Source organism: Thalia democratica, chromosome 7, assembly GCF_965202585.1.
Source record: "Thalia democratica chromosome 7, ktThaDemo2.hap1.1, whole genome shotgun sequence".
In the NCBI taxonomy this organism is placed as follows: Eukaryota; Metazoa; Chordata; class Thaliacea; order Salpida; family Salpidae; genus Thalia; species Thalia democratica.
In genome coordinates, this window is record NC_139171.1 from 35,156,256 (window position 1) to 35,183,099 (window position 26,844).

At 26.7% G+C, this 26,844-nt stretch overlaps 2 protein-coding genes across 2 annotated transcripts; both read right to left on the reverse strand.

The window, feature by feature from the left end:
* Nucleotides 1–4,628: 4,628 nt before the first annotated feature.
* LOC145840559 (putative ribosome biogenesis protein RLP24) lies at nucleotides 4,629–8,966 on the reverse strand. Its single transcript, XM_082947859.1, has 3 exons — nucleotides 8,797–8,966; nucleotides 6,888–7,075; nucleotides 4,629–4,989 (listed from the first exon to the last, which is right to left on the reverse strand). The coding sequence occupies exons 1-3, from the start codon at nucleotides 8,941–8,943 to the stop codon at nucleotides 4,821–4,823; spliced, it is 504 nt and encodes a 167-aa protein (XP_082803985.1). The 5' UTR covers nucleotides 8,944–8,966; the 3' UTR covers nucleotides 4,629–4,820.
* Nucleotides 8,967–16,951: 7,985 nt separating this feature from the next.
* On the reverse strand, nucleotides 16,952–26,528 carry LOC145841300 (multicopper oxidase 3-like). The gene is made up of 12 exons (XM_082948663.1): nucleotides 26,497–26,528; nucleotides 24,985–25,126; nucleotides 24,257–24,443; nucleotides 23,900–24,028; nucleotides 23,533–23,642; nucleotides 22,669–22,734; nucleotides 22,279–22,418; nucleotides 21,836–21,851; nucleotides 21,533–21,730; nucleotides 21,124–21,269; nucleotides 17,902–18,095; nucleotides 16,952–17,139 (listed from the first exon to the last, which is right to left on the reverse strand). Exons 1-12 carry the CDS (start codon nucleotides 26,526–26,528, stop codon nucleotides 16,952–16,954), a joined length of 1,548 nt encoding a protein of 515 aa, XP_082804789.1.
* Between the last annotated feature and the right edge of the window lie 316 nt (nucleotides 26,529–26,844).

Here is a 26,844-nt window from a genome sequence, read left to right on the forward strand (position 1 = left end):
CCCATGGCGACACCATCAGTTTGTCTATAAACAAAGTTGTTGAATCTAAAATCATCATTCTTCACAGACATGTATAAGTACTTCTTTGGGGATAATTGGTGGGTTAAGATTTGTGTTGTAAAGTTCGTTGATAAAAATGTCTATAGTTTCCTCAAGTGGGACATTGGTAATAAAGGCTTTAATGTCTAAAGAACACATTTGGTCTGATGAAGTGGAGTTGTTGCGCAAAGTTTCAACACAATTAAAAGAGTCTTTAACACAAAGTTTGGAATACTTTTCAGAAACTGGATTTAAAATAGAAATCAAAAATTTTAATAAATTATATTGGGCTTAATTTACCATATCTAAAATAGGTCGGCATGGAATACCTTCCTTATGAGTTTTTGGAAGTCCGTATAATTTGGGACGTTGTGATCTAGTTGGTCTAATGGACTCATATAAATTTTTGGAAATATAATCTTTTAATACCAGTCTCTCAATTTTTTTCGATTTTAATAGTAGAATCTGCTTTATCGATTAGACATATTTTAATAAACTTCGATTTGTAATGTAAAATAATATCCATTTTATTTATGTAGTCAAACAAACGATTGACAAGACCATCACAAAACTCACTAGTCCTGCAAAACAAGGCCCAAAAAAGTGCTCAGTGTGTTTAAGACTCACCTATTTAGGTTATGAAGCTAAGTTCCTGGAAAATAAATTAAAACACACAATCGATAGTTCATTTGGAGCAGTTAATAAAATAGTTTTTCTTATTAAAACAATGCAATGAATTTGTCAAATTTTTTTTATATAAAAAAATGGGTTATATTAATAAAATTAATGTTAATTATTAATAAAATCTAAAAACATTTTTATACTTCATTCTAAATATTACTTTTTAATTTGTGGCCCTTTTAACATTTTTAAGAATTTGAATTGTCATGCAACTTTTTTGAACGAGGTTTAAATATATTATAAAAAAAAAGTCGACCAAGGGAAAGGGGTAACAGTGGTAGTTAAAATAAAGAAAAATAACAAAAAAAACTATCGACCAATTTTAAGCATTAGAAGTACCAACGGTATTATAGAAAAAACGCAAATTAATTAAAAAATATTATTTCAACTGTGCAAAAGTGACCCTTCATGCATGTTTGACACCAATTCAAAAGTTGCATACCTACAGTTATTTAAAAAAAAAGTAGAACTGAGAATCTATTTTTTTAATGTATTCGTTAAAAACAACTCTATTTTATTAAAAAGAGTTTATAGGTAAACAAGATTAAAAGTTTTTCCCTTCATGGATGACAAAATAATTAACTTTATTAAAATTTAGATGTTGATAAAAAAAACGCTTTTTACGGAAATTTCAATTAGGTTAATTATTATTTTTTAATTATAAGGGATATCGTTTAATATTCTTAAAACTTTTACCTTTTATGTATAACAATTATAATATATTATATAAGGGTATAGGGAGGTTAAACACTTTTTTTCCCAATTTAATCCTAATTTGTATTTCAAATTTCAAAATATATTTAGAAATATAGCCAGTTAAAGTGCGAGAGTGGGTTCCTTATAAGAGGTGCAAACTACAAAGGCGCAAAAAATAACAATTTCACTAAAAATCTATCCCTTCCTACGTTTTTAGAGATATTACCTAAATTTTTCGGGCAATTTTTCTTAGAATATTTATAAATTCTGTATGACCAAATATATTTTTAATTTTGTAACAAAAATAAACAAAACACTTTCTCGTTCTAATTTTTTTTTCAAGTTTAGATTTATTTTAAATTAAATAGTACTACAATTTAAACACGAAGTTTTATTTGAAGCTTAAAGTTCTAACACTTTTTAGTTTTGCTTTACACGTTTCACAGTTCGTTTTTAGATTTTTGTACGTAATAAAATGCTACTAAAACTTAAAATAGAATCGTGCAAAACGACTTTTGTGCTAAAGTAACTCTTTGTTCTAAATTTTGCGCATCCCTCAACGATTACAAATCGCGTTGCCACTGTTAAGACTTGCTATTTTAAATGAAAAAAATTTACTTATTTGAATGTTACTGTTATTAGTTAATCATAACCCTTTTGGATTTAGTAAACTAGGTTTTTATAAGTTGAAACAGATAAATAGTTTAATTTTGTTTCCTTAATAGTTCAATAAATTTTTTTTTACACTAGCATTAAAGTTTAGTATCACAGTTTAAAACAAAACCTTTAGTTATCATTAAGTTACTTTAAAATAAAAACATGAAATCATACAAAGAGCAATACAGACCATATAGCCAAAACTGTCTCAAGATAAATAGAAAAAATCTAAATTATTTTAGCTAAAACTTAAAAAACAACTAAATTAAACTCTGCAAAATAAACATTCTGAAAATAGTTAGGATTTTGGAAAACTTTTACTTAATATTAAATGTTATTCTCTTATATAAAGACCCAAGTTATATAGAAATCTAGTCCAATAATAAAATAGTTATTAAACAATTTTTACAGAAATATAAGCTAGCAGCAATTAAAGTTTTTAAACTGAAAAACTCCTTGAAAAAAGTTTTAGTTATACAATCAGGGTTGTTTTTCTTTTAAGCAAAAAAGCCAGTCAAAAAGTTATAAAAGCTTTGGTCAAAAAAGCTGGTCTGACTCGACCTCAGTAGCAAGGGCAAACATGTGAGTCACTTTTGAAAAATCAAAAATACTTGGTTAATTAAAATGATATTGTCATAATAACTAAGGAACTTATTGTCGAGAAGAAAAAAAAGGCTGATTCCAAAGTTCTAGAGACCGGCCGGAGTTTTTTTCTAAATAACTCTAAACAAGTCAGGGGCAGGATGGCCTTAAAATTTGGCAAAATTTCTCTAGGATTTTAAAACTTCTTCCAGGATTTTGAAATTACATCTTTTTTTTGACCATTTTAAGTAGTAAATCAATCATAAATTAAGATGATTTTAAACTACTTAAACGATACACTATTACTATTATTTAATCTTTGTTTTATTCTATTGCAACTTGTACTTTTAATTTGAATCAAGTTCTTCTCATATGATGAAAGAAGCCTTTATGATGATAAATATCCATACACAGGGTGCCCACTGGTTTTTGAGAAATTTCTTCCAGGTTTTTAAAAGTACACGGTTTTGGGTCTATTTTTAGTTTAATGTTAAGTTAAAGGTTTAAAAAAATGTGTTAAATAGTATAACATCATTGAAAAGATACTAATAAATTTTAACATAAGTCACCCATTTAAAAAAGGTTTATTAATTAATTTCATTTAGCGCATCATCAGAATAATCTTGCTAAAAACTGATAATATAGTGTAAATCTAGTTATATACAATAAATTTGAAAAGTCTAGCTAAAAATAGTTACGTCATAAAATTTCTACTATCTTAAATGATTTTGTTTTAAGAATTTTGTCTTATAAATAACTTCAAATCAGCAAAGTATAACTTAACTCTAATTTAAACCTTTTAAACAGACTTTTTAACTTTATGACGTAACTAGTTTTATCTAGACTTTTCAAATTCATTGTATATAACTAGATTTACACTATATTATTATCAGTTTTTAGCAAGATTATTCTGATGATGCGCTAAATGAAACTAATTAATAAACTTCTTGAAATTGAGTGACTTATGTTTAAACTTTTTAGTTAAAACCAGTACCAAAACTAAACTATTGAAAAGATACTTGAAGTGTGTTTTATAATAAATTTATTTTTTGATGGTGACAAAACAATTTTAAACTATGTGATATAGATTTTTCGTGTCAAATCAAAAAATTTTACTACTTGATATGTTAAAATTGTTTCATAACTCCACGTTTTCAAAAGTTTTTTAGCCTAAACTTTAAATTCCAGGATTTTTTAAGATTTAGTGGCCAACCTGCATACAATCTAGTTAAACTTGACGTTACTTTTAATTGTTTTACTAGCATTATCTATCAACCTATTAAAAAAAAATTGTAATTTACATCAACTAATATAAGGATATATAAAAATTAAAACAAAAACTAAAATCATTTTTAATAAAATATAAACATTTAAAACTTAACATAATTTACAATTCTTATTCTATTTCTACTTGTTTCACTTCGAACTCATCATTACAACAGTTTTTCAGTGCAAGTAATTATTTTTTTTATCATTGAAAAACTTTACTTATCTTATGTAAAACACAACAAACTGAAACAAAAACTGATCTACAAGAAAAACTCTATTAAGTTGCATCAGTCAGAAATAGGTTCGTGCTGACTTTACTTGACATTCAAAACAATGGAAATGCAAGTAAAAAGGTAGTTAGATTAACTACAGTAATAATTTACCTGCAATAACTAATTAAAAACATGTAGCATATTTTTTTAAAGTCTAAAAGTTAAAAGCTTTCAATTATTAAAAAAATTTGTTAAGAAACTAAATTTTATAAACTTTCAAGGTTTTTTCACAATTTCGTACAAAACTTAAGGTTTTTATAAAAGTTTCAAAAATTCCAGGTTTTGAGGCCACCCTGGCCTGATTCGGACAAAGTTTCTCAAATAACCTGAAAAAAAATTCAAACAAGTTGTAGTTACCCTGAGTAGCTGGAATGTGTAGCAACGCTTAACTATTTAAGAGCTTTAGCGTTAACAAAGACAGAAATAAAATAATTCAAGAGATAAAGTTTATTTACATTTAAATATTGTGTGAAACAAAACCAAACTGACAAGAAACGTCAGTGGAGCTAAAACTAAAAGGTCGTTTAAAACATAAAACGTTCAAATTTTTTCAAGAAGAAACTCAAAGTATGTACGACAATAATGCTCTAAATATCAACCTTAAAAAATTCACACCATTTGCAACTACTCCTCCTCCATAACGGTTTCCAACGTGACCTGTCTGACCTGGTCCGTTTCGACCTCCTTCTCCGCGTTCTTCCTCAACAGCGAGTCGGGAGCCTGGATGACCCGGATGTCGCGCTCGACAGTCAGCTTGTCCTTCAAGTCCTCGATTTTCCTTCCCTCGATCAACCTTTATGGCAAACAGGTTATGGTTGCTGTCTAACGTGCGAATTTAATTGTTTTATAACCAAAAAAATTTAAGATAGTGTGGAGTGGATGCCGGAAATTATAACTATATTATCTGTGCTAATGTAATTTCGTATTTAATCACAAAAAAGCTGTAAATTATGCCAACTATGGCCGGGCACTCCACATTAAGTTTCATTTACAATTTAAACTGCTGCAGCTAGCTTTTCCATTTTATTGTTAGTCATTAAAGTTTTTTATATCAAATTCGATGTTAGAAAAAAAGGTATAAACTCTGCATCAAAATTTACAATTATGCAAAACTAATATGTACTTATAGCTGTATATAAACTTTATTTACTTTTCTTATATCATTTCAAGAGTAAAAGGATAAGCATAAGTATTTAATTTACTTTACAGCCAAGCATGTTTAGAGTTTATTTAAATTTTAAAAATAGTTTTTTTTTTTAATTGATAGCAGAACATTGGTAAACATTAAAACAACATATGGTAATAACATAATTAAATTAAAATATTGAAAAGAATTTTTTATTTGTGTCAAAAATGCCTGCTTAAAAAACATCAGGGTTGCCACTGATTTTGAGAAAGTTCTTCCAGGTTTTTGATAGTAAACGCTTTTGGGTATATTTTTACTTTAAAGATAAGTTCTACAGCTAAAAACTGTGTTTAGTAATATAACAACATTGAAATGATACTGTCAAGCTATCTTAAATGTGTTCTTTAATTGAAAAAAAAGTGATGACGACAAAAAATTCTTATCTATATGATTAACTGTTTGTGTCAAATTTGAACTTTACTACTTTACATGTAAAAATTGTTTAAAATTCCAAGTGTTTTAGTGATATTATTTGAAAATTCTCAAGTTTTTAAGTCTTTTTTTTTTCAGAATTTCTAAAAATCCATGCTTTTCCAGGATTTGTGGCAACCCTGAAATATTCTAGCAAACTACTCATTTCAAACATTAAAGTGCTTAGCTTTTTATATGGTTTAAAAGGTTTATAAATACTTTTAAAAAACCGTATTAAATACAAAAATTTAAGAAGATTAAATAATTAAAAAAAAATTGCAACATAATATGCTCAAAGCTATAAAATTTAAAGGCAATGTGAAAACTTTATGCTTAAAATGATAAATTTTTTTTAGTTGGAATGATAATTACGATAATAATAACTTTTTTTAACTTTAAACAAAACTAAAAAATTTAAAATATTAATACTTATGAAATCGTCTGTGTATCTAGAACAAGACACGTACTACTTTCTTTTTCATCAAATACCAATCACTAGTTTCTTTATTAATAAATTTAATTCTAAAAGTAGTCCAAGATATCTTTGGTCACTCATATGATTAAAAACATATTATCAACAGTGTAATAAACTATAATTGATTTTTTGAAGTTTTTTTCATAAGCAATATGCACTCAGAAAATAAAAAACATATATTTATACTTTAAACAATTTCTTGTAAAAATAATTCCATCCCCAAATTTTCAATTATTTTTTTCTAGTTAAACAAACAAGTTTTATGCTATACCATTATAATAACGCTAGTTAGATATACAACACCTCTCACTTGCCAGATTACATTACATATTTGCACTTTCAATAACCTTTAAGTATTTTTATATGAAAATATATTTATTTACCTTGTAAAACTTTACAAAAGCAAACCCAATCTTCTAAATTAGCTGCTACCCAATAAAACAAAGAATAAAATACCCTCTAAAAGCTACTTTTACTTCAAAACAACCGACCAGTCTAAAAAGCTTATGGTCGTTATCAACTACTTAAACTCCAAAAAAACCAGCTTATTCAAAAAAAAAATATTAATGTTGTTTATTAACTCACTTATTACTGCTAATAACAATCAACAAAAAAATACCTGTCCATGATATGCTTGGCCTGCCTCTTCTCCTTGATGGCAACGATCTTTTGCATCGACTGGATGTTCCTCTCCCACACGTCCCTGTCGTACTTCAGCGGGACGTTCCTCCTCTTCTCGAACTCCAGCGACAAGTCGTTGCTCAGGTCCTTGCCCTGCGCCCGCCTGTACGCCTTCGTCCACTTCGTCTGCGTTATTTGGTTGGAAGTTTGTTATTTTAGTTTAAAAGGTTTAAAGCTCTTTTGTTCAAACGCTGTGCCAGGTTTGAAACAGTTGAAAAATGGCTTGAAGTTTTTAGGTACTATTTTTAAACTCCAACTAAAATATAATGCAATAAATCAAGTATAAATAAATACAAATATATACAAGTGATATATTATAAAAATATGTTAATAATAAATATTATTATAGAATAAATCAATTAAGTAGTAAAGTGTAAACTGTATTTTAAACCGTTACTGTCTGAACCTACAGTAAACTTGTTTCAAATTTCAAGTCTTATTACCCTTATTTTAGTCTTCTTTTCAACTTCTATATAATAATACTTTTATAAAATCAATAAGGGCGTGGCTACTGCTATAAAGTTGTAAACTCTTATGTTATTAATGAAAAACCTAATTTCGAAAATAAAATACTTTTTATTTTAAGTCTGTTCAGAACTTGATGTAAAAATTTTTTATCTGTATACACAACACTTAGTTTCAAATAAATCACTATATACAACTATAACTATAGATTGAACCAAAATAAAAGTTCATATACAGCTTGATAAAAAGTAACTTGAATCAGAAGAAAATTATGTACAATAATGCAATGGAATTTTTCTTTTTTTAGTCGAAACTATTTAAACTACCTTCATAAATTTAACTTTAACACTCAAATCGAAAAAAATCATGATACATCTAAGCAGTGCTAACCAAAAGGGGAAAGTTTTACCTAAAGTTGAAATCGTAAAAAAAAAATTTTAACAAAAACTAAAGTATTGACTAAAAGTTTAATAAAAATAACAAAATTAAAAACTGAGTCAGTTAAATATTATCCAAGTTTTAATAGTAAAATAAGCCTACGTTTTTTAATAAATCTCAAAAAACTATTTATTATTCTTTTAAATTGAGAGCATAACAATCCTGTATTTGCTATGATTTAATGAAAACTACATAACAAAATCAAACAAACTACAACTTGATAGATGTATTTTAAATTTGGTTTTATGTATTTAATTTATTAAAGATCAAACAAAAGCCTGATAAAAGTCTGTAAAAAGTTAAAAAGTAATCCTTATCTTTTTGTTCATAAGTAACTTTTAAACTAACTTTATAAATAAAGGATCGCATAAATACATATACAATGTAGTTAGTTACAATTACTCCACAATATTTGCTTACAATTGGAAATTTAATACAAAAGGTAATGTTTATTCTAAATTTTTATTGTTTTTATTTTATAAGTGGTCTTAACTGAAGAACTATTATGCTTTAAATAAAAAGTTTTAACCTTATAATCTAAAAACTGTTATTTACAAAAAACACATGTTGAAAAAAATTAGCTTGAAACTTTATTTAAATTCTGAAATTCTAAAAAAATGTGGTTCTTATCTAAAATAGTTTCAGGTATGGATTAACATATTTTCTTTCAACTATATATTCATATATTGAAATAAAATAGTAATTCAAAAAGCAAAAATAATATCAGGAAGCCAAATCATATTTTTATACTTACTATTACAGTTTTTTTAAAAGTAGTCTAAAATAGAAGAAAAGTTTCAATATAAAAAGATTTTTAAATAAAAGACATTTGAAAAAAAAAAAGCTTTGACTTCTACTAGTTCTAAATTATATAATTTTTAAACAATTTTTCAGTTTACTGCTAACTTTGAAATCAAAATAAACAAAATACTAATTGTACAAACCTTACGAGGGTTCCTCTTCTTTTTGAATGCCTTGTTGCACTTGGGACGGCAGAAGTGGAAGTGAGCACCGTCATTTCTCACGTACTGAGTTCCGTGTCCGGGGTAGACTTTTGACTCGCAAAATGAACATAAAAGAATTTTAACCATATTGCCTATTAAGTATTTACTACAAAGCTGGAAAAAAAACTCTTGTTAGCATATAATCTGAAGCTAAAATATACAGATAAAATATACAAGCACATATTTAATTTAAACTCTTTTAAATATTTTTTTGAAAAACAAAAGGTTAAGTATGTATGATTGTAAACATGTAAAAATATTTTAGTAACTGTATGGTGATATATAAAGAAGTTTAGTAAAAAGCTTATTATATAATTTTATTTAAATTAAATTAAAAATTCTTAATTGATTTAATGGCGTAGGGATGTAAACACTTTTTTTCAAATTTAGTCTTATTTTTTACACAATTAGATATGCTACTTATTACTTTTTACCACTTGTTAAAATTCAAAGTAACTTTGGAAATATAAGTTAGAGCATTCAATAGGGAGGCGCAAACTAAAAGGACAAAAAAGACTACTTAACTTAAAATCTATCTCCTCCTTCAATTTTAGAGCAATTGTTTTAAAACTTTTTTAAAGTAATCTTTGATAAATTTTAAACAACTTGTAGGAAACAGGTTTTTTAATTTCTTTAAAAAAAATATATGAAAAAATATTTTTTTCTTTTACTTTAAATTTTTTAATGGCTTTTTATATTCGGCTTCCTACTAGTTGTATATAATATTAAAAAGCACATATCTTGAAAATTGGATTAAATTGCTTTTAAAATGAAGGAGGAGATAGATTTTAAGTAAACTTTTTAAAATTCTGCAAAAATGGTCCTTAAAATTTTTGATTCTATACAGCTGTATTGGAATTATTTTAAAAAACTATTTATATCTCAAAAGTTAATTAATATTTTTGTTCTATAATAAGTATTTAAACTGTATACTCTAAACTTTGAAATAAAAGTCTATGATAGTTTTTATTAAAAAATGTTAGACCACCCCCTATAGCTTTCAAGACCCTACACATTTTTGAAATTAATTATTATGAAAATAACAAAAAAGTTCTCTATTTACTATTGTGTATCTAGTCAAGAAAATTACTTTTACTGAATAAGAATATTAAACAAATTATTACTTTTAAAAAAAATCATTAAGAATTTTACTAAAAAGTTAAAAAAAATAAAATTTTATTTTATTTCTAACAGTAATAAACAAGTAAAGTTGAAGTGGACAAACAATAATGTAAATTCAATTTAGTAAGATATTCAGTTTATACTTCAAGTTTTATTATTTTAAAACATGAAAAACTTACCAGTACATACAGTACTAAAAAATCTAAAAGAACCAAATTTTACTTACTCAAATCATTAATTGAATAATAACAAAAATATAATTCAGTTATGTACTCTTAACAACTTTAAAATTTATTCAAAAAAGTTCAATAATAAATCAACTTATTATTCAACAAATAATTTATGCCAAAATAAAATAATAATAAAAAACATTTGTTCAAATACTTTGGCTGATTTCAACCGTTTGCTACTTTAAAATAATATAAATAATTATTAATTTAAAAACAGTCAACTTTCACTACATGTAATACTTAATTGAGAAAGTAAACTAAACAAGTTAAATAAAAGTACTCGTAGTTGATTCATAAACAAGTGTACATAATAGGCACATAAGGGGTAATGAATTTTGTATTAAAATATTAACATTAGCTATTATATGAAAGCAAGTTATGAGCACTTAAGTATTTTTTATAGATTATAAAATTTTAATTTACTTTTGAGTTGTATTCTCTCATGTAAAATTCTCTTATACAAATCTATGGGCTGCATTTTTTTTAGTTGTAAATTTTCTTGGAAACTTAAAGTTTTACTTTTTTTTTCAGAGCAAGAGACTTTAAATTTTACTCATAAGTGTTTCTTTGCAATATTTAGAATACTTTTCTATAACACACTTTTTTAAAATTAAAAAATATGATTCTTATGAACATAAAATAGAAATAAGCTTTTTTTTAAACAATTTTTTAGTTACAAATGTAAAAACTCATTTCAACAAACTTTTCAATGGTAGGTTTAAATACATGGCTTACATTTCCACTACTTAGGGAAAAAGAAATCAACAAACTTTTTTTTAACTTTATTAAATTTAGACTAAAAAAGTTTTAAAAATATTGCTTAAAAACTTTGGGAGATACACCTGAAGTGAAAAAATATTTTTTACACTTTTAGTTCATGCGTACCATAATGATAACATCAAAGTTAGACAGCTAATATCTCAAGAGTTATTTATTTTAATAAACATTAAAAAGTAATTGGTAGCTTATCTATTTAAGTAAAAATTAAGACCAAAAAAAGTGTTTTAACTTCCTTTTCCCTAAATAGTGAAAATGTGAATTATATATCTTAACCTACCATTGAAAAATTTAACATAAAGCTTAGATCATACCTTTTCAAAAAAAATTAACCATTGAAAAAAGCACATTTGAATGCAGTTTTTTTTTATAAATATTAGTGATGAAAAATACTTATTGTTATCTTTGGTAAATGAATCAGACTTAAATATCTATAAACTAAATTTAACAAACTCAATTATTTCATAATGGAAATTTAATAAGTCACAACATAGTACAAATTTGGTTTTGAAAATAGATAATAAAATGTTGAAAAAAACTTATTAAAAAATATTAAATATACTAAACTATTAAAACATAGTTTAAATGCTTATTTAAAGCAGAGATGCTAATTTATTAATTGAAAGCAATTTAAGTCACCACCAACAAATCTTTGTCTGCTTGTTTTTTTTTTTATTTAAAAACTTTTAAAATGCAAAAAAAAATTTGGAAACAATAAAACCAAAAGAATTACTAAATGTAGAAATTCACATTGTCAAAAATTTTAATCTAAAAATAAAAGAATATTATAATTAAACAGTTATAGAAAAACATGAAACTTGTCTAATAAAATTTTCAATAGAGTATCAGCTTTTCTAAAACTTCATTCAAGCCTAAGTGAGAAGAAATACTAAGTATAAAGTTTTCAAAATATTTAATTTATTATTGTTAAACTGCTAAACTATAAAGTTTATATACTTAAATAAATAATTCAACACTAGGTTTTAAAAAAATCTGTGAGTTTGTACTTTTCAACATATTTACAGTTTTTTCTGCTAAATTATAGTATTTTAGTGTAGTGGGGACCCTGTAATTAGGGCAAAAATATTTACTGCTTGGTAAAAAATAACTTTAGCAACATTATATCTCTAGCTTTAAACTGAAGTATAAATTTTAATAAACTTAGCCTTAACCCAGCTTCACTAAAGTTCAACATTCATACTCTTAACCTAGACAGAATTAAGATGGGATAAGTTAAAGCAGTGCTGTTTAAAGTATGCACTGCAGTAGTGTGCAAAGAAATATCTTGATTTTGCTTAAAAAATTTAAAGCTAACTTTAAAAAATAAACAAACAGGTTTCCAAAATACTTTTATGTTATTGTTAAGATATTGTAATAAATTATGTAAAAATGTTTTAACCATTTCAGAAAACTAAATTAATTAAAAATACTTTAATGTGATACTGTGAATAATTTTTAAAAGTTTGAGATTTTTATGGTAGATAAAACATTATATGTTTTGGTTTTAAGAAAACAAATAGAAAGATCTCAACTACTGGAGGAGAAATAATGAATTTATTCTTTCAAGACTTATATACAAACTAAGTTTTGGTCAAAGACCTTGTCAGTGCTTAAATAAATCTTTCTTTTATTGAGATTATTGTATATAAAACATAATAAATTAATACTTATAAAACCTTAAAAATTAAGTGTATGAATATATAGCTGCCGGCTGTGGTATCATTTTAATCAAATGAAATTTTAAAAATGCCATTCCGTTAAATATAAACTAAAATTTACAAAAAACAATAAAATAATAAAAGGTATTCATATAAAAAAAATGAAGATAAAATACTTGTCTAAAACAGCTATTGTTTTAAGATTATAGAGAATTGGGCTAAAATTGAGCAAAAACTACAAAACTTTGAGCATACTAGATAATCAAACTACTTATTTTATAGTTAAATACCAAGCTCATAATCATAAATGCTTGTTTGTAAAACTATCTACTAGAAGCTAAATCGACCAAAAACTAGCCTGATTTATCAGAAAGTTCAAAAATGATAATGATAAAAGCAAAGATTTGAAAAAACTAGTCAGAGATTTCAAACAAAGCAAAACTAGCCAGAATTAGTCTAAACTTTTATAAAACTTTAAATTAGCCTGAATTATCCTGAGTACCCTGAAAGTGTACCAACCCTGATACCATTAAAAAACGTCAGAAACTAAGCTAAAAAAAACTACAAGTGTGTGTTTTCTAAATTGAGTTATTTGAGGATTTTAACCTATTTATGTTTTATTGATGATGACCTGAATTTATGCAAATTTCAGTTTCAAGACAATAAATATTACTATACAAAATTCATAACTGTCCCTTAACTGTCATCCAAAAAAAATAAGTTGAATGACCAAAAAATGTTTCTCCAAAACAATTCTTTGACCATAGATGGAGCAACAAAATTTTTCTAGAGATTAATGAATTACTTTTACAGCCATAATTAAGAATTTTATAACTTATTTATTAATGTATTAATATGTATTAATAATTTATTAACTTTACTAGACCAATAAAAACATAAAAATTAAAGGATTTCCTATAATTTTTTAAAGTAAAATCATTTTAAATTCAGGTTTTCAATGTTTTCTATATAATTTTTTTCTAAAGCACAAAATTCAAGGTTTTTTAATGTTCATTTTACATAGAATTTAAAATATCAAGTTTTTATACAAAACTTTTAGTCAAATAACAATCTAAGTTTCTATAAAAACTATTTGAACCAAATGAAAATATGTGTGATTTTTTGAATATTTTCTTACTATTGAGTTTAATTTTTACATTTTTTAGCTACTACTGCAGCTTTAAATGTTTTAAAGTCAATAGTGTTACTTTAAAAACATCTTAATCAGTTTTGTATACAAGGTTGAATCAATAACTAAAATTTTAGAAAACATTTTATCAGATTCTGGCACATTTTATAACTGTATAGTTTTAATTTAATTAAATCTAATTAATACTTACAACAGTTTTGAGTTTTTATTCTTATATGTACTTTGATAGCTTATAAAGTCATTTTATAACTACAACATTGCTGTAATGACATATATTAGTACTATATTTTAATTCATTATTAAAATTTATTTAAATTTTATAAGAGTTATAATAATTTTTGTTTATACGCTTCGGTTTTAAGAAGACAAATAGAGAGATATCAATTACTGCAGGAGAAATAATGAATTTATTCTTTCAAATTTGAATTTCTATTTGAATAAGATTTATTTAAGCACTGACGAGGTCTTTGAGCGAAACTTAGTTTGTAAAAGAAAATTTTGAAAGAATAAATTCATAATTTTTGTTTATTTAGAATTGTTTCAACATTTTCTGAAATCTTTAAATTTGAATAATCTTAACAGAACCATAAGTATCAACAATAAATAAAACATTCTTTTTTAATTGCCTTTTTTTGAAAAATTACAATTTCACTTAAGTAACAGGGTGGCCATTGATTTTTAGAAATTTTTTAAGTTCACAAGTCACCTTTTTGTAAAAAATAGATACTAGGATAAAAATAGTTATTAGTAATTGCTGAAAATATACTATTATGCATGCTAATTTAAATTTGCTTTGTAATAAACAAAATTTTAAATTTTTACTTGTTTTACTTATTTAATATTTATTTGTTACATAAACTTATTTATTTTGCATGTTAAACTTGTTCAAGATTCAAAAAAAAATTAAGTCAGGGTTGCCACTGGTTTTTGGCAAATTTCCTTCAGGTTTTAAAAGAAAACATTTTTTGGGTCTATTTTTAGTCTAATATTGAGGGTTAAGTAAAAAAACATTTTAAATAGTATAAAACATTTCAAAGATACTGCAAAGCTACTTTTAAGGTGTTATTTGACAAAAAAAAAATTGATGATGACAAAAAAAAATTTCTAAAGTATATGATAGACTTTTGGTGTCAAATTGAAATTTTACTACTTAAAAAGTAAACTTTGTTCAAAATTTCAGGTTCTTTAGTGATTTTTGTTCAAAATGCTATCTTTTTCTAGGTTTCTTTACAAAATTTCTTGAATTCAAGGTTTTTCTCAGCATTATAGGTTTTGTGACAACCCTTAAAAAGTACCTGATCCTTAGGTAAAAGGCCACCCTGATAGTAATGACTATTTAATAAATAGGTTAATAATTCATATCACATTGTTATCAATTTCTATACATAAAACATAAATTAAATAAAAAATAAACTGAAAACACATAGCTGAAAAATTTGTGGAATATGCTTGAAGTTAAACATAATTTATTGTCGTTTAATGATAAAATTTTTAAAAAATTTTTGGTGAATTTAAGTAGTATTAAATAAATTTATAATGTAAAACAGTATAATAAACTTAGTAAGTTGAAGAAAAAAAGGAGATAGTAAGCTTATTTTATAAATATATTCAATTATGAGAGACGTGATAGCTTCTAAAACTCTTTGAGTTGAATGTTGCAAGATTGAAACCCAGTGGTGGACACAGATACAAAAAAAACATCAATAAAACAAACTCTAAAGATTTTAATTATTTACTAAATTATTTGTATAAACTAGCTACTTCACCGGAAAAATTAATATTATTTAGTCTCATGTAAACACATTATTGGTAACTTTTTCAGTGATTTATTAATTATTTTTTCTTACAATTGTGTTAGTAAAGAGCCACAAACACTAAGCAAAAGACTATTTTGTTCTTTAGCACATTCCAAACATAATACGAAATCCCTTTATTGTAAACCATAACTTAACTTAAATTTTACATAATTAACTTAAACTTTTAACTCACAAATTACAACTATATTGACAAAGACGGTAATAGTGTTTTATTGACATTTTATACGAAAGTTTAATATTTATGATGTCAAACTATGAAAACTATTTACATTAAGAATCAAAAATTGTATGCATAGCGAAATTAAAAGTATGCAAAACTTTTATGATCTTTCTTTTTTTAACTGTAGTAAAATAAATAGTTCTAGAAAAATTATTATAAAAATAAGAGTGTGTTTTATGTTTTATAGTTTTAGGGAATTTATATAAAACTTTATATAAAGAAATAATATCCTTTTAGCTAACTTAAAAACAAAACTTAACTTAAAAAATAAATAACTTTGTACTTTAAATTAAATTTAAAATGATTGATTTTCTTATAAAATTTTAACGCTTAATTAACTTTTTATAATCAATATAAAAGTCACAAAAATAGTTTTAAATTAGTTACTTTCAAAACTTTTACATTTTTACTTAACAACTTTAAAAAAATATATGTTTTTATTAAATTCACCATACCAAAATTTTAAGATAAATAAAGTACTTTTAAAGTTTAGTTTATGCAAACATAATTTAATGCTATACTTATACTTACCAATAAGAGAGCTAGAAAATTAGAAGAAAATTTTTTTTTAAAGTTTTAAATACTGAATAAAGGTTTGTCTGTTTTAACTTACTAGATTCTTGCTGGAGTAATTGTGTGACAAATATTTTACTTAACTTTAACTACTACACAACAAATACGCAACACAAAATACTAGTTACACAATATAGAAATTTATTTTAACATTTTTAGAAAATAATAAAGAAGTTAATAAAATTAAATAGTTAACATTAGTAATTATTAAGTGTTTAATTTATAAACAAATAAATTGTTTACCTAAAATTTATCAAAAAACATTCTTTAACAACTTTTGTTAAAAGAAAAACATTAATGACACTCGTAAGAATAAAAAAATTAAGTTGTTTTGTGTATTTAAACTTAGAACGAGCAAAGTATCTGTTTCGAACTACTTTAAAAATTTGTTTTTATTTTTATTTGTTTCTAATAATATTTTATTTTGATGTTATATTTAGTAACTGTCATAAAAATAAAGTTTAAATAACTATGACTTTAAAAAATAAAACTAAGTAAAGAAAAACAAGATGCATAATGATTAAATAAACACTTAAATTGTTAGAACACTACGAATTGGTACAAGCAAGCGCCGACAACATTAACGCAAACACGAATAATAAATCGGCATTTGTAGTGGAAAATGCGTTATCAGTTGTCAGTATCTCAGCAGTTTGGTAGCTTCCACATCTGGTAAAGTTTTCGGGAACTCCTTTGACATCACCGTACTCTCCCACTTGAATCACAGCAATCATGGCTGAAAAGTGTTTGGATTTCGAAATCTAAAGTCTAAAGCTAAACCATTTAGTTTTTCTAAACAATATTTAATATTTAAACTCTAGTAAACTTTATTTTATTGAACTGCGTGAGTACAGTAAAGTGCGTATAAAATATTTTACTTTGGCCTGAAAATTTTTGAAGCAGTTCTGAAGATATGTATGTCGTTTTTAAAACATTTTCAAGTCATTTTTCTGTAAACATAATATCTTGATCGTATTTATTATGTTATAGAAGGAACTTACTTAACCGTACAAAAGTATCTTAATAATGATTTTTACTAAGTTTGGTGTGTACAACAGTTATTTTTTTATTTGATGTGTAGAACTTGTAAAAACTGGTGAATGACTGCTCATAATACTAAAGTAGAATTACTGTTATTACATTGCTTACTTTAAATTTTAAAAGAAGCAAATATGTTGGTTCCGTTTTAATAAGAACATTGTTATTACTGAAGGAACATACCTAATAGAGTGAAATATTATTTATGTCAGAATTCTTTAAAATTTAAATAAATATTATATTACTCTATGTTTTATCCAAATAATACAAGTTAAACATACGGTAACTTTGTAACTGTTTAGATTTTATGCTTTTCAAATCTAATAATGGTTTACTTACGTATTGAATTAGCATTGTGCTATAAAACATAACGCAGCTCATTTAAACTATAGAAAGTGAAATGATGTTGACATAAAGTTTAGTAAAATAAATTTTGAAACATAAAGTTTTCCTCGCTCACTTTCATGGAACAGTATGTGACAGTGGAAGAGCCAGAAGCCGGGATTGTCTGAATAAAACCTGACAATGGTGTACCCTCTGTTCGGCACGATCACCGTGTCTTTCATTGGGGGATTTACCAGCTGCCTTTCAATCGCAGTGTTGTAATAAATTTCCTTCATTTTCTCCATGGGAAGAGGCTCGCTCTCATTTACCCTTTAGCAAATAATCTTTTTACAGTTTTATGCATTCAAGCGTGGGTGGGTGTCACTTTTGCACGAGCGTCACTTTTGCACGAAGGGACACTTTTGCACGACTGTCACTTTTGCACGAAGGGTCACTTTTGCACGAGGGGACACTTTTGCACGGCGACTCTTTTGCACGAGCGTCACTTTAGCACGAGGGGACACTTTTGCACGGCGTCACTTTTGCACGCAGGGTCACTTTTGCACGAGGGGACACTTTTGCACGGCGTCAATTTTGCACGAGCGTCACTTTATCACGAGGGGACTCTTTTGCACGGCGACTCTTTTGCACGGAGGATCACTTTTGCACGGCGTAATTTTTGCACGAGGAGACACTTCTGCACGGCGACATTTGTTACGGCAGCATTGTTGCACAACGGTACTTTTGCACAACGTCACATTTTTACGATGAAGATTTTGCCCAGCGACATTTTGGCACAATGATTTTTTCGCACGGAACATAAATTTTTCATTTTGGTAAAAAGTTCTTTAGCTAGTACCAAATTTTTAACATACTTATATTAAAGGCAAAAAATGAAAGATTTAAAATCTTAAACAGTAAAAGTTAATGTTAGAAACAAACTAAGGAAAGATAAAATATAATTATTTATAAAAAATTCATACCAGGGACAAAAAAAATTAATTAATTTAGAAACTAGGATAAAAAATACTTCGAGTGTAAGTAAGTTGTTCTAGTTTATTTTGAACTTTAATATATTAGTCAACAACTATGTCATATTATATATTTTACTACACAGTTACAAGTTTATTGTCCATATGATGGACCTAGGCATCAAAACCTAGACCACTTAAACTGAAAGAGACATAATAAAAAAATAAAATTAATACAAGAAGTTTATTTATTAAAACAAAGATAAAAACATAGTTTGATATAAAACTTATAGGTTAACATAAAAAGTAAAATGTTAAGCACAAACTTATACTTATTTACGCTTTGATGTAGAACGATGAACGTCAAATATTTAAACGCATTGATTAACAACAAAAATAAAAACCTAACGCTCCAAAGACATTAAAAATAGACTGGCTAGATGAGTAATCATTAAATACATTGAAAAAGGACTCATTATTATAGAGTAAAGGTGCTGCTAATATAATAAATTGAATTATAAACTAAGCTTAATCTTAAAATTAAATCAACGGTCGATAAAAATTGCTTATTAATTTTACTAACACAAATATAATTTTGATAAAAAAATTTTAACTTAAATCAAAATTCTTTAAAATTTTTGCAAGAAACTAATTCATTTGTAAGTTTGTTCCATATTTCAACTGACCGATAAAAAAAAAAATCTGCCAAGCCTCATTATTGAAATGTTGCAGCGGTTGAAGACTAATATGGTATATTTTCTTTTAACATAACTTCAAGCTTCCAAATGTTACTTTCTCTTTGGCTTATCATGATCATGCAAAGTTATAATGCTGAAATAATCCAAGTTCAAATCATTTTATTGCTCTTTTTATTCTCACGCTAAATTAAAAAATAGACTGAAAAATAAACGTCAAGTAAAATCTGAAATACCTCTATAATTCAAAAATTAACTAAATCTTTTGTTTTATTTTAACAATCGTTTAAAATTAAATAAAAATTTAACCATTTGTTTAACAACTATATATTGCTAATTTTAACATCAAGAGAATATAAATAAAAAATAATACTCAAGATTCGTGTTTTAAAGCCTTACTAAATTAAGGTTATCTTTCTCTTTAAAATTTAACGAGATTCAATAATTTTTATTTAAATTATTCAAAATTTTTTGTTATTCATCTAGTTTATTTTGATTAAGATTATAAATATGAATAAATGAATTGTGGTACGTAATTATATTGTTCTCCGTAAAACTTAAGATAAAAACTTTTATTTAAGAAATTCATTTAAGCACTGACGAGGTATTTGACCGAAACTTAGTTTGTAAAATAAATCTTGCAACAATAATTTCATAAAAACTTTACATTAAAATTTCATTAAAAAACTACAAAATTTTATTGATTCAAAACAACTTGCGTTTAAAAGCGAATATTATTTAAATTGACAAAAAAAATCTATTTATATTTTTATTTGAGAAAATAAAAATTAGAAGCGTGCAAAAGTGAAGTTCCGTTCAAAATTGACTGATTATTTAAAATTTTGCAGTTCATAAGTATACCCGTGAAATTATAACGCTGTGTGAAAGTGACGCTTTGCAAAAATGTCTTCATGCAAATGTAACGTCGTGCAAAAGTTTTGACGTGTAAAAATGTCGCCGTGCAAAAGTGACGCCGTGCAAAAGTGTCCTTCGTGCAAAAGTGACCCTCCGTGCAAAAGAGTCGTCGTGCAAAAGTGTCACCTCGTGCAAAAGCGACCCTGCGTGCAAAAGTGATGCCGTGCAAAAGTGTCCCCTCGTGCAAAAGTGACCCTGCGTGCAAAAGTGACGCCGTGCAAAAGTGTCACCTCGTGCTAAAATGACGCTCGTGCAAAAGAGTCGCCGTGCAAAAGTGTCCCCTCGTGCAAAAGTGACCCTGCGTGCAAAAGTGACGCCGCGCAAAAGTGTCCCCTCGTGCTAAAGTGTCGCTCGTGCATAAGAGTCGCCGTGCAAAAGTGTCCCCTCGTGCAAAAGTGACCCTTCGTGCAAAAGTGACGCTCGTGCAAAAGTGTCCCCTCGTGCAAAAGTGTCTTCGTGCAAAAGTGACGCTCGTGCAAAAGTGACCCGTTCCCTTCAAGCGTTTATTTAATTTATTTCACACGATTGTTAAAAGGATTTACTGAGCGGGCGATAACGTCCTTTTGGGTGTTTTTGGCTATTTGGGAGCAATAACTAGTGAAAGAGCCACATATGAATGGTAAGTTAATTTAAAAAGGGGGAATTCAACAAGTTTTGAGACTTCTGCCAAAAGGGCGATTATGAAAACGAGTTTGGTAAGCCCTGATGTAAACTAAAGCTTTTACTTCACTTTAATCGGGATAGAAAACAACTTGATGCAAGTGTTGCAAAAACTACCTGTTCGTTGCGACGACGGCGTACGAGTGACCGTGCAAATGCATGGGATGCCCGGAAAGATTGTTGATTCCTGCTCCCTTGTCGAACATCACTATTTCTACTAGCTGGTCGCGTTCAACCTTCACTATGTGCACGCATGTCTTTGACTGTTGATAAGCACGTATTAATAAACTAGTTTTTGTGAAATTGGAATCTGTAGAAAAGGTAGTACGCCACATAAGTGTAACTTTACATACTTTCAGACTCTAAAATTCATAGGTTTAAATTTTGTTTTATAAGCTTATTCAGTATTTGGGTGTTATGTTTTTATAACAAAAAATTAAGTTATTTATCGAAAAAAAAAATTGAGAAGGTCTAAAGTTAGAGTAAATATTTAAAGGTTTAAAGTTATTTCAAAAAAAAAACTCACCTCAGTCGCAACAGTGAAGTTGGGAGCGTTACAAACTGCTTCCCCGTCAACCGCATCGAAGTGGTGTTGCAACGGACGGTCGGCTTGCTCGTACACTATGTTGTTCATCACCGGCCCCTGGTCGAAACTGAGCTCGAAAAACAAAGTTTCGCCAGGCTCGCCCCTGAGCTTCTCGGGAATTTCCCTGGCGGATTTGAGCTAGGTGACGTAAGCAGGATTTGTCACGTCTTTTTGCTTCATCATGGGATTCAAGTTTCTGAACTCTTCAGTTTTCGTTGACGAAGGTTGAGTTGTTAGGCTAACGGATGAGTCGTTGTATCTAAAAAAATTAAATACTATGTTATATATTTTGGAATATATTAAATTTATTAACTTGAGCAATAAATAACTTAAACTTAACTAAAATAAACTTCAATAAAAACTCAGACAATAAACAGTGTAGATCAAAACATAAAACTTTTAACAAATAAACAATAAAGATTTTATACTACAAAGCATCATTGTAGGATATTTAAGCTGAATTTGAAATAAAGTACAGTATTATAAATAACTTTTTACAAAATATGGATGTTATATCATATTTTTTAAGCAAGTTTGTCTTTAGCAAAAAACAAAGAATGTAGTACTTAAAAACTACTAACATTTTTATTATTATTTTACTTCTTATCTAAAACAGTCTTATTTGCTATGACACTTTGATACTTTACTATTAGTTGTCATTTTGATCTTTAGATTTTAGTTACTACCTGACAATGGCTTTTTGTGAAAGACCCATGCATTCAGTATACTCGACACCTGTGACTCTCATCCAGTAGTTAGAAGGATTTTTATTTGCACTTACTACAAAGTCATACCTTTCACCCGGGTGGATTGTTAATGTTGAAACCTTTTGGTTTATAAAATTTTCAAGCTTAATGTTTATTTTATATACTATGTTCAGTATTTATTTTTTAGCGTTTAGTTTTATATGGCTTGTAAGCCCATATTCTTCACAATTTTTTTCAATAAGCCTTGTTTCAAAGTTAATTGTTTTAGTATTTCATATTTTCTTAAACGATGTACACGCATACATACTTTTATATCACAAATAAAAAGTAAACACATACAAACTCGAATGAACTGTACATAAAACTAACGATTTCGGGCTGAATGTCATTTCCATTACTGCTGATCACAGTCAGATTGTGATCATCTATAGTTACCTTTCAAAACAAAACATTTTTTTTATAATCTACTATTAATTTATTCAATACTCTTTTAACAGTTTAATTCAACATATAAAAATATTTAAATGGGAAAGTATTTTGAACGAACATTTTGTCTACAAATAATTTATAAAAATAAATAAATTAAGAAAACTGCAATCAATTACAGTTTGATTAATGAATTAACTTATAACAAATAAACTGTAATTAGTATTGTTATTTTTTGACAAATTATTGTACTTTATTGTAAATTTAGTTGCTTTTTAAGTTTAGAGTTAGATTTGATTGAAATAATAATATAAGTAAAATAAACAAACAAAAACAACCTCTAAAGGACAATATAGAACTGCATGGTTGATAACCCTGAATCGGGTTCGACTGTTTGGAGTTAATAAAAACTCTTCATAAGGTATTGTAGTTGAATTAACTTCACTTGACCGCTTGAAACAGCATAATAAATAAATACTTATTAGACTTATTTTGATAAGTTTTAAAACCTTACAACCTAATTTTTTGGATAAGCGCTTAAGAATAAGCACGTTTATAAATTAATAGAAATTAAATTATACAATAATTGCTCACAGAATTTTAGTTTTTCTTAACTTTAGTACAAACTTTTTCAAATTAATCTGATCTTGCAAAATACAACTTTATAAATTTTGATGCAGTTATGTTGCAATGTTTTTAAAAGAATGGTTGTTTTACGCATAAGCTTTTTACATTTTCTTTTCCACTTAGTATAAATAAACAACATATTTCAAATCTTGTATATCTTACTCCTTTTAAGTTTATTACAATGTTCTCTGGTGTGAGTCCGAATATATCTCCTGCTATCAGAGAAGTAAACTTGTCCAAAGTAGTAGTGTGAAACCAATCGCTCACCATAACAACATGCATATTGGTGTCTGTCAGGTTTGTTTACTTATTTTCTGCTACAAAACTTTTGATTGTGTGTTTATTTTTACACTTAGAACAGTTTTACGGATTTGAAATTTTAGAGTTGGTACAAAAAAAAACCGAGACTAATTTTCAAATATTTTTTCAAATTTTAGTAAATAAAGTAATATATTGGTTTTAGAATTATTTTCAACAGACTTTTCTTTGTTTTAAACAAGATAATTTTTTCAAAAAACTAGAATATATTAAAATGTACACAACTGACCAACGTCGTACAAATCTGAATGAACATCGGTCTGCGATGGTTGCCTGACAATCAGAGGTCCTACGATACCGTCCCCCCTCTGCAGCGCGTTGTGGGAATGGAACCAATGAGTTCCATTGAAAATTATTACTAACTCATAAAACACAAAAAAGTTAATTTGAGGACTTTATAAAATTTCAAACTTTAAGTTAAAAGCTTTCGCTTAGAAATATTTAAACCTGAAATTAAGGTTGCCTAAATTGTAGGTTACATACCGTATTTGTTGCTTTAAAAACATGATTAGATTTTAATAAGTCGGTAAAATTTTCAAACTAAAAAGGATAATGTGCAAAAAAAAAATGCACTTAAACAAGTTACCGTGAGGATAAGCTCGGAAAGTGTACGTGAAACTTTGGGACATGGAAATCGGACACTGGGACACCATAGGCACTCCGTCCATCCACGGGGAATCCCTCATGTCGATTCCGTGCCAGTGAATCGTGGTGGAGTCCCCGTACTGAAGGTGGTTGCGGACGTTTACAACTACTGTGTCGTTTTCACATACCTGAAAAGTAAGAGATAAAAAAAAATCCAGAGCAAGGTTTCAAAACTTTTTTGTAAAGCCCAAAAATTGAAGGAATAAAAAAAGCTTCGGCCACCTCTGAAAAAATACCCTTAAAATACCCCCAAGACTTTTTTTTGCTGTCCATCATCAACTCTAGAATATTTGGTGTAAGTTTAAATTTATGTCCCCTTGAACCTCCCTTTTGCCCCTTTGTAGCTTATGGCCCGCTAAACTTCTGAAATGATCCTGAATGGGGTTATATGGCTCATTTTGAGAAACTCTAAACTAGAGCCTTAAAGTATCAGTTTATCAAGTAGAGTACTGTTGTATTCTAAATAAGAATGATCGCACTTTAAAAAAAACATGCTTGAAAAAATAAAAATAAAGTACTTTCACGCATACAAATAATAATTTTAAGTTTGTTTATTTAACTAAATTAGTTATTTACGTTTTAAAAGCACTTATCTACTGTGTTAAATCTAATCAAATTAAGCATTATGCATTTTATCTATTGTTTTAATTGTTAATTATTTATACTGACTGCAACTGTAGGCCAAGGTAGATGTTTGTTAATTGATATGATTGGTTTCGAGTATCCGTCAGCAGGAAAACAGCCTTCATTGTGACAAGCTGTCGCGTTATCGAGGCAATTACCACAAGCAGCTTTCGAAAATGTTCTAGACCTGATAGTTTTTACGAATTAGTAGTTTGTACACTATTATATGCGTAAAAAAAAACTTGAGCATTTTTTGAAAAAGTTAGCTTAAATTCAGTTTTAAAGTTTTGTAAAAGGTTGTTATAACATGTTTTTAAAAGTTGTTGTAATCACTTAATTCTCTTAAGGATTACACTTTTTTAATTATAAACCTGTTATATTAATATTTAAACACTTGTAACAGTGTCAAAGTTTAATGCAATAGTGATAAGCCAACTAATTTTCGTACGCTTCAACTTCATTCAACATTCGAAAATATAATTTATGATTCCACAAAGTTAGAATAGAAAAGCTTTACGGAGATAGTGAGGATTGTAACGTACTTTAAGTGAAATTAATTTTTTTTCGTAATATAGTTATGTATTGAGCATTTCTATATGTAAATATACGTTTATACTGATGGTGATATATAATATTCATATTACTTGTTTTTATAACTATACAATATTTGCATACCTTTAGCTTATATGAAGTGTTTCATATGTAATGAATAGCGATATTATTTAAAAAATGATTACTTATGTTTAATGTATCATATGTAGATCAACAAAATGCAAACAACAAAATTAAGTTTAAGTTTAACTTACGGGCTTTTTCTTTAATTAATTTAACATAACTTTACACCGTAGACAAAATGTACAGCTTTAGCGTAGTAACGAAAACAATATGACCTATATCTACAATAAAAGTGAGAGATGTTAATGCAAAAACTTGAGTGCTTTAAAACAAAAGAAAATAAAGCTATAAAAATTTAACTAGTGACTGTATAAAGTTTATATGTGACGCTATTGAAGCAAGTTTCTAAATTTCTTAAAAAACATTAAGAAATTTAAAAACTTTCTAAAACAGCGTTTTAAACGCTTAAACAGGTTTACAGTATTCAAAGTTTATTTTTCCTTATTAAAACTATTCATTTACTTAAATGTTGCACAAAGATTTAACCAGCAATTAAAAAAAATCCCTTCAATAATTCAAGACTACATGAGCTGCTAATGTTTTATGAACGTATAAACGTTAGCTGAATAAAATGTTTATCTCACAAAAAATGTTTCGATATACCGTTGCTCTTCTTTGCCTCGATTTTAAGGATTTAATGGTTGGTTGTTTTACAATTAATGATAGAAATTCTAACTAATATACCACTTTTTTTTCCAAAACAAAATATCTGACAAAGACAGTATTATCATATCAACCCTATAACTTACTTGTTATTAATTAATTTTTTTTATTGCAAAGTTTCATTAACAAAATTTTTCTTTTATAAAACTCCTAAATTAACTCTATTGTTGTTTTTGTTTGTGTCATTTAAAAGTAATTCAATAAACAAAAAATAAAAACCATTGGATGTTCCAGTTGAAATGACAAGTCATTTTTACTCCGGATTCGCATTTTCTATTACACTGGTGTTGGTCTTCACCTATGTAAATAAATAAAGTTTAAAAAGTAAAATAATACTTTTCTAAGTTTTAGCTAAAATAAAAATTAAAGTAGTTGTAGCACAATTTAATGAAATACAACGACAGCTTTTAGATTAATTGTTTATCGAAAACAATAGTCAAGCTTTAGTTTTACAGTTAAGTTGAAAAACAGTTTATAGACTTATTTTAGTAAAAGACCCAATCATATGTAAGTACTACAAATGTTTAGAGTTGGTAGATAAATAAAATATGGTTCATTTACTATAAA

Bases quoted from the DNA above. Each gene is read 5' to 3' on its own strand.
- LOC145840559 (XM_082947859.1), bottom strand. From the start codon at position 8,943: ATGGTTAAAATTCTTTTATGTTCATTTTGCGAGTCAAAAGTCTACCCC. The intron at 7,076-8,796 runs GTTTGTACAATT...CAAATAACGCAG, and splicing joins AGAAGAGGAACCCTCGTAAG to ACGAAGTGGACGAAGGCGTA. The intron at 4,990-6,887 runs GTATTTTTTTGT...TTTGCCATAAAG, and splicing joins GCCAAGCATATCATGGACAG to GTTGATCGAGGGAAGGAAAA.
- LOC145841300 (XM_082948663.1), bottom strand. From the start codon at position 26,528: ATGACTTGTCATTTCAACTGGAACATCCAATG. The intron at 23,643-23,899 runs GTCAGTTGTGTA...CAAACCTGACAG, and splicing joins TTCAGATTTGTACGACGTTG to ACACCAATATGCATGTTGTT. The intron at 18,096-21,123 runs GTAGTTTTTGCA...TATTTGCTAAAG, and splicing joins GCCGTCGTCGCAACGAACAG to GGTAAATGAGAGCGAGCCTC.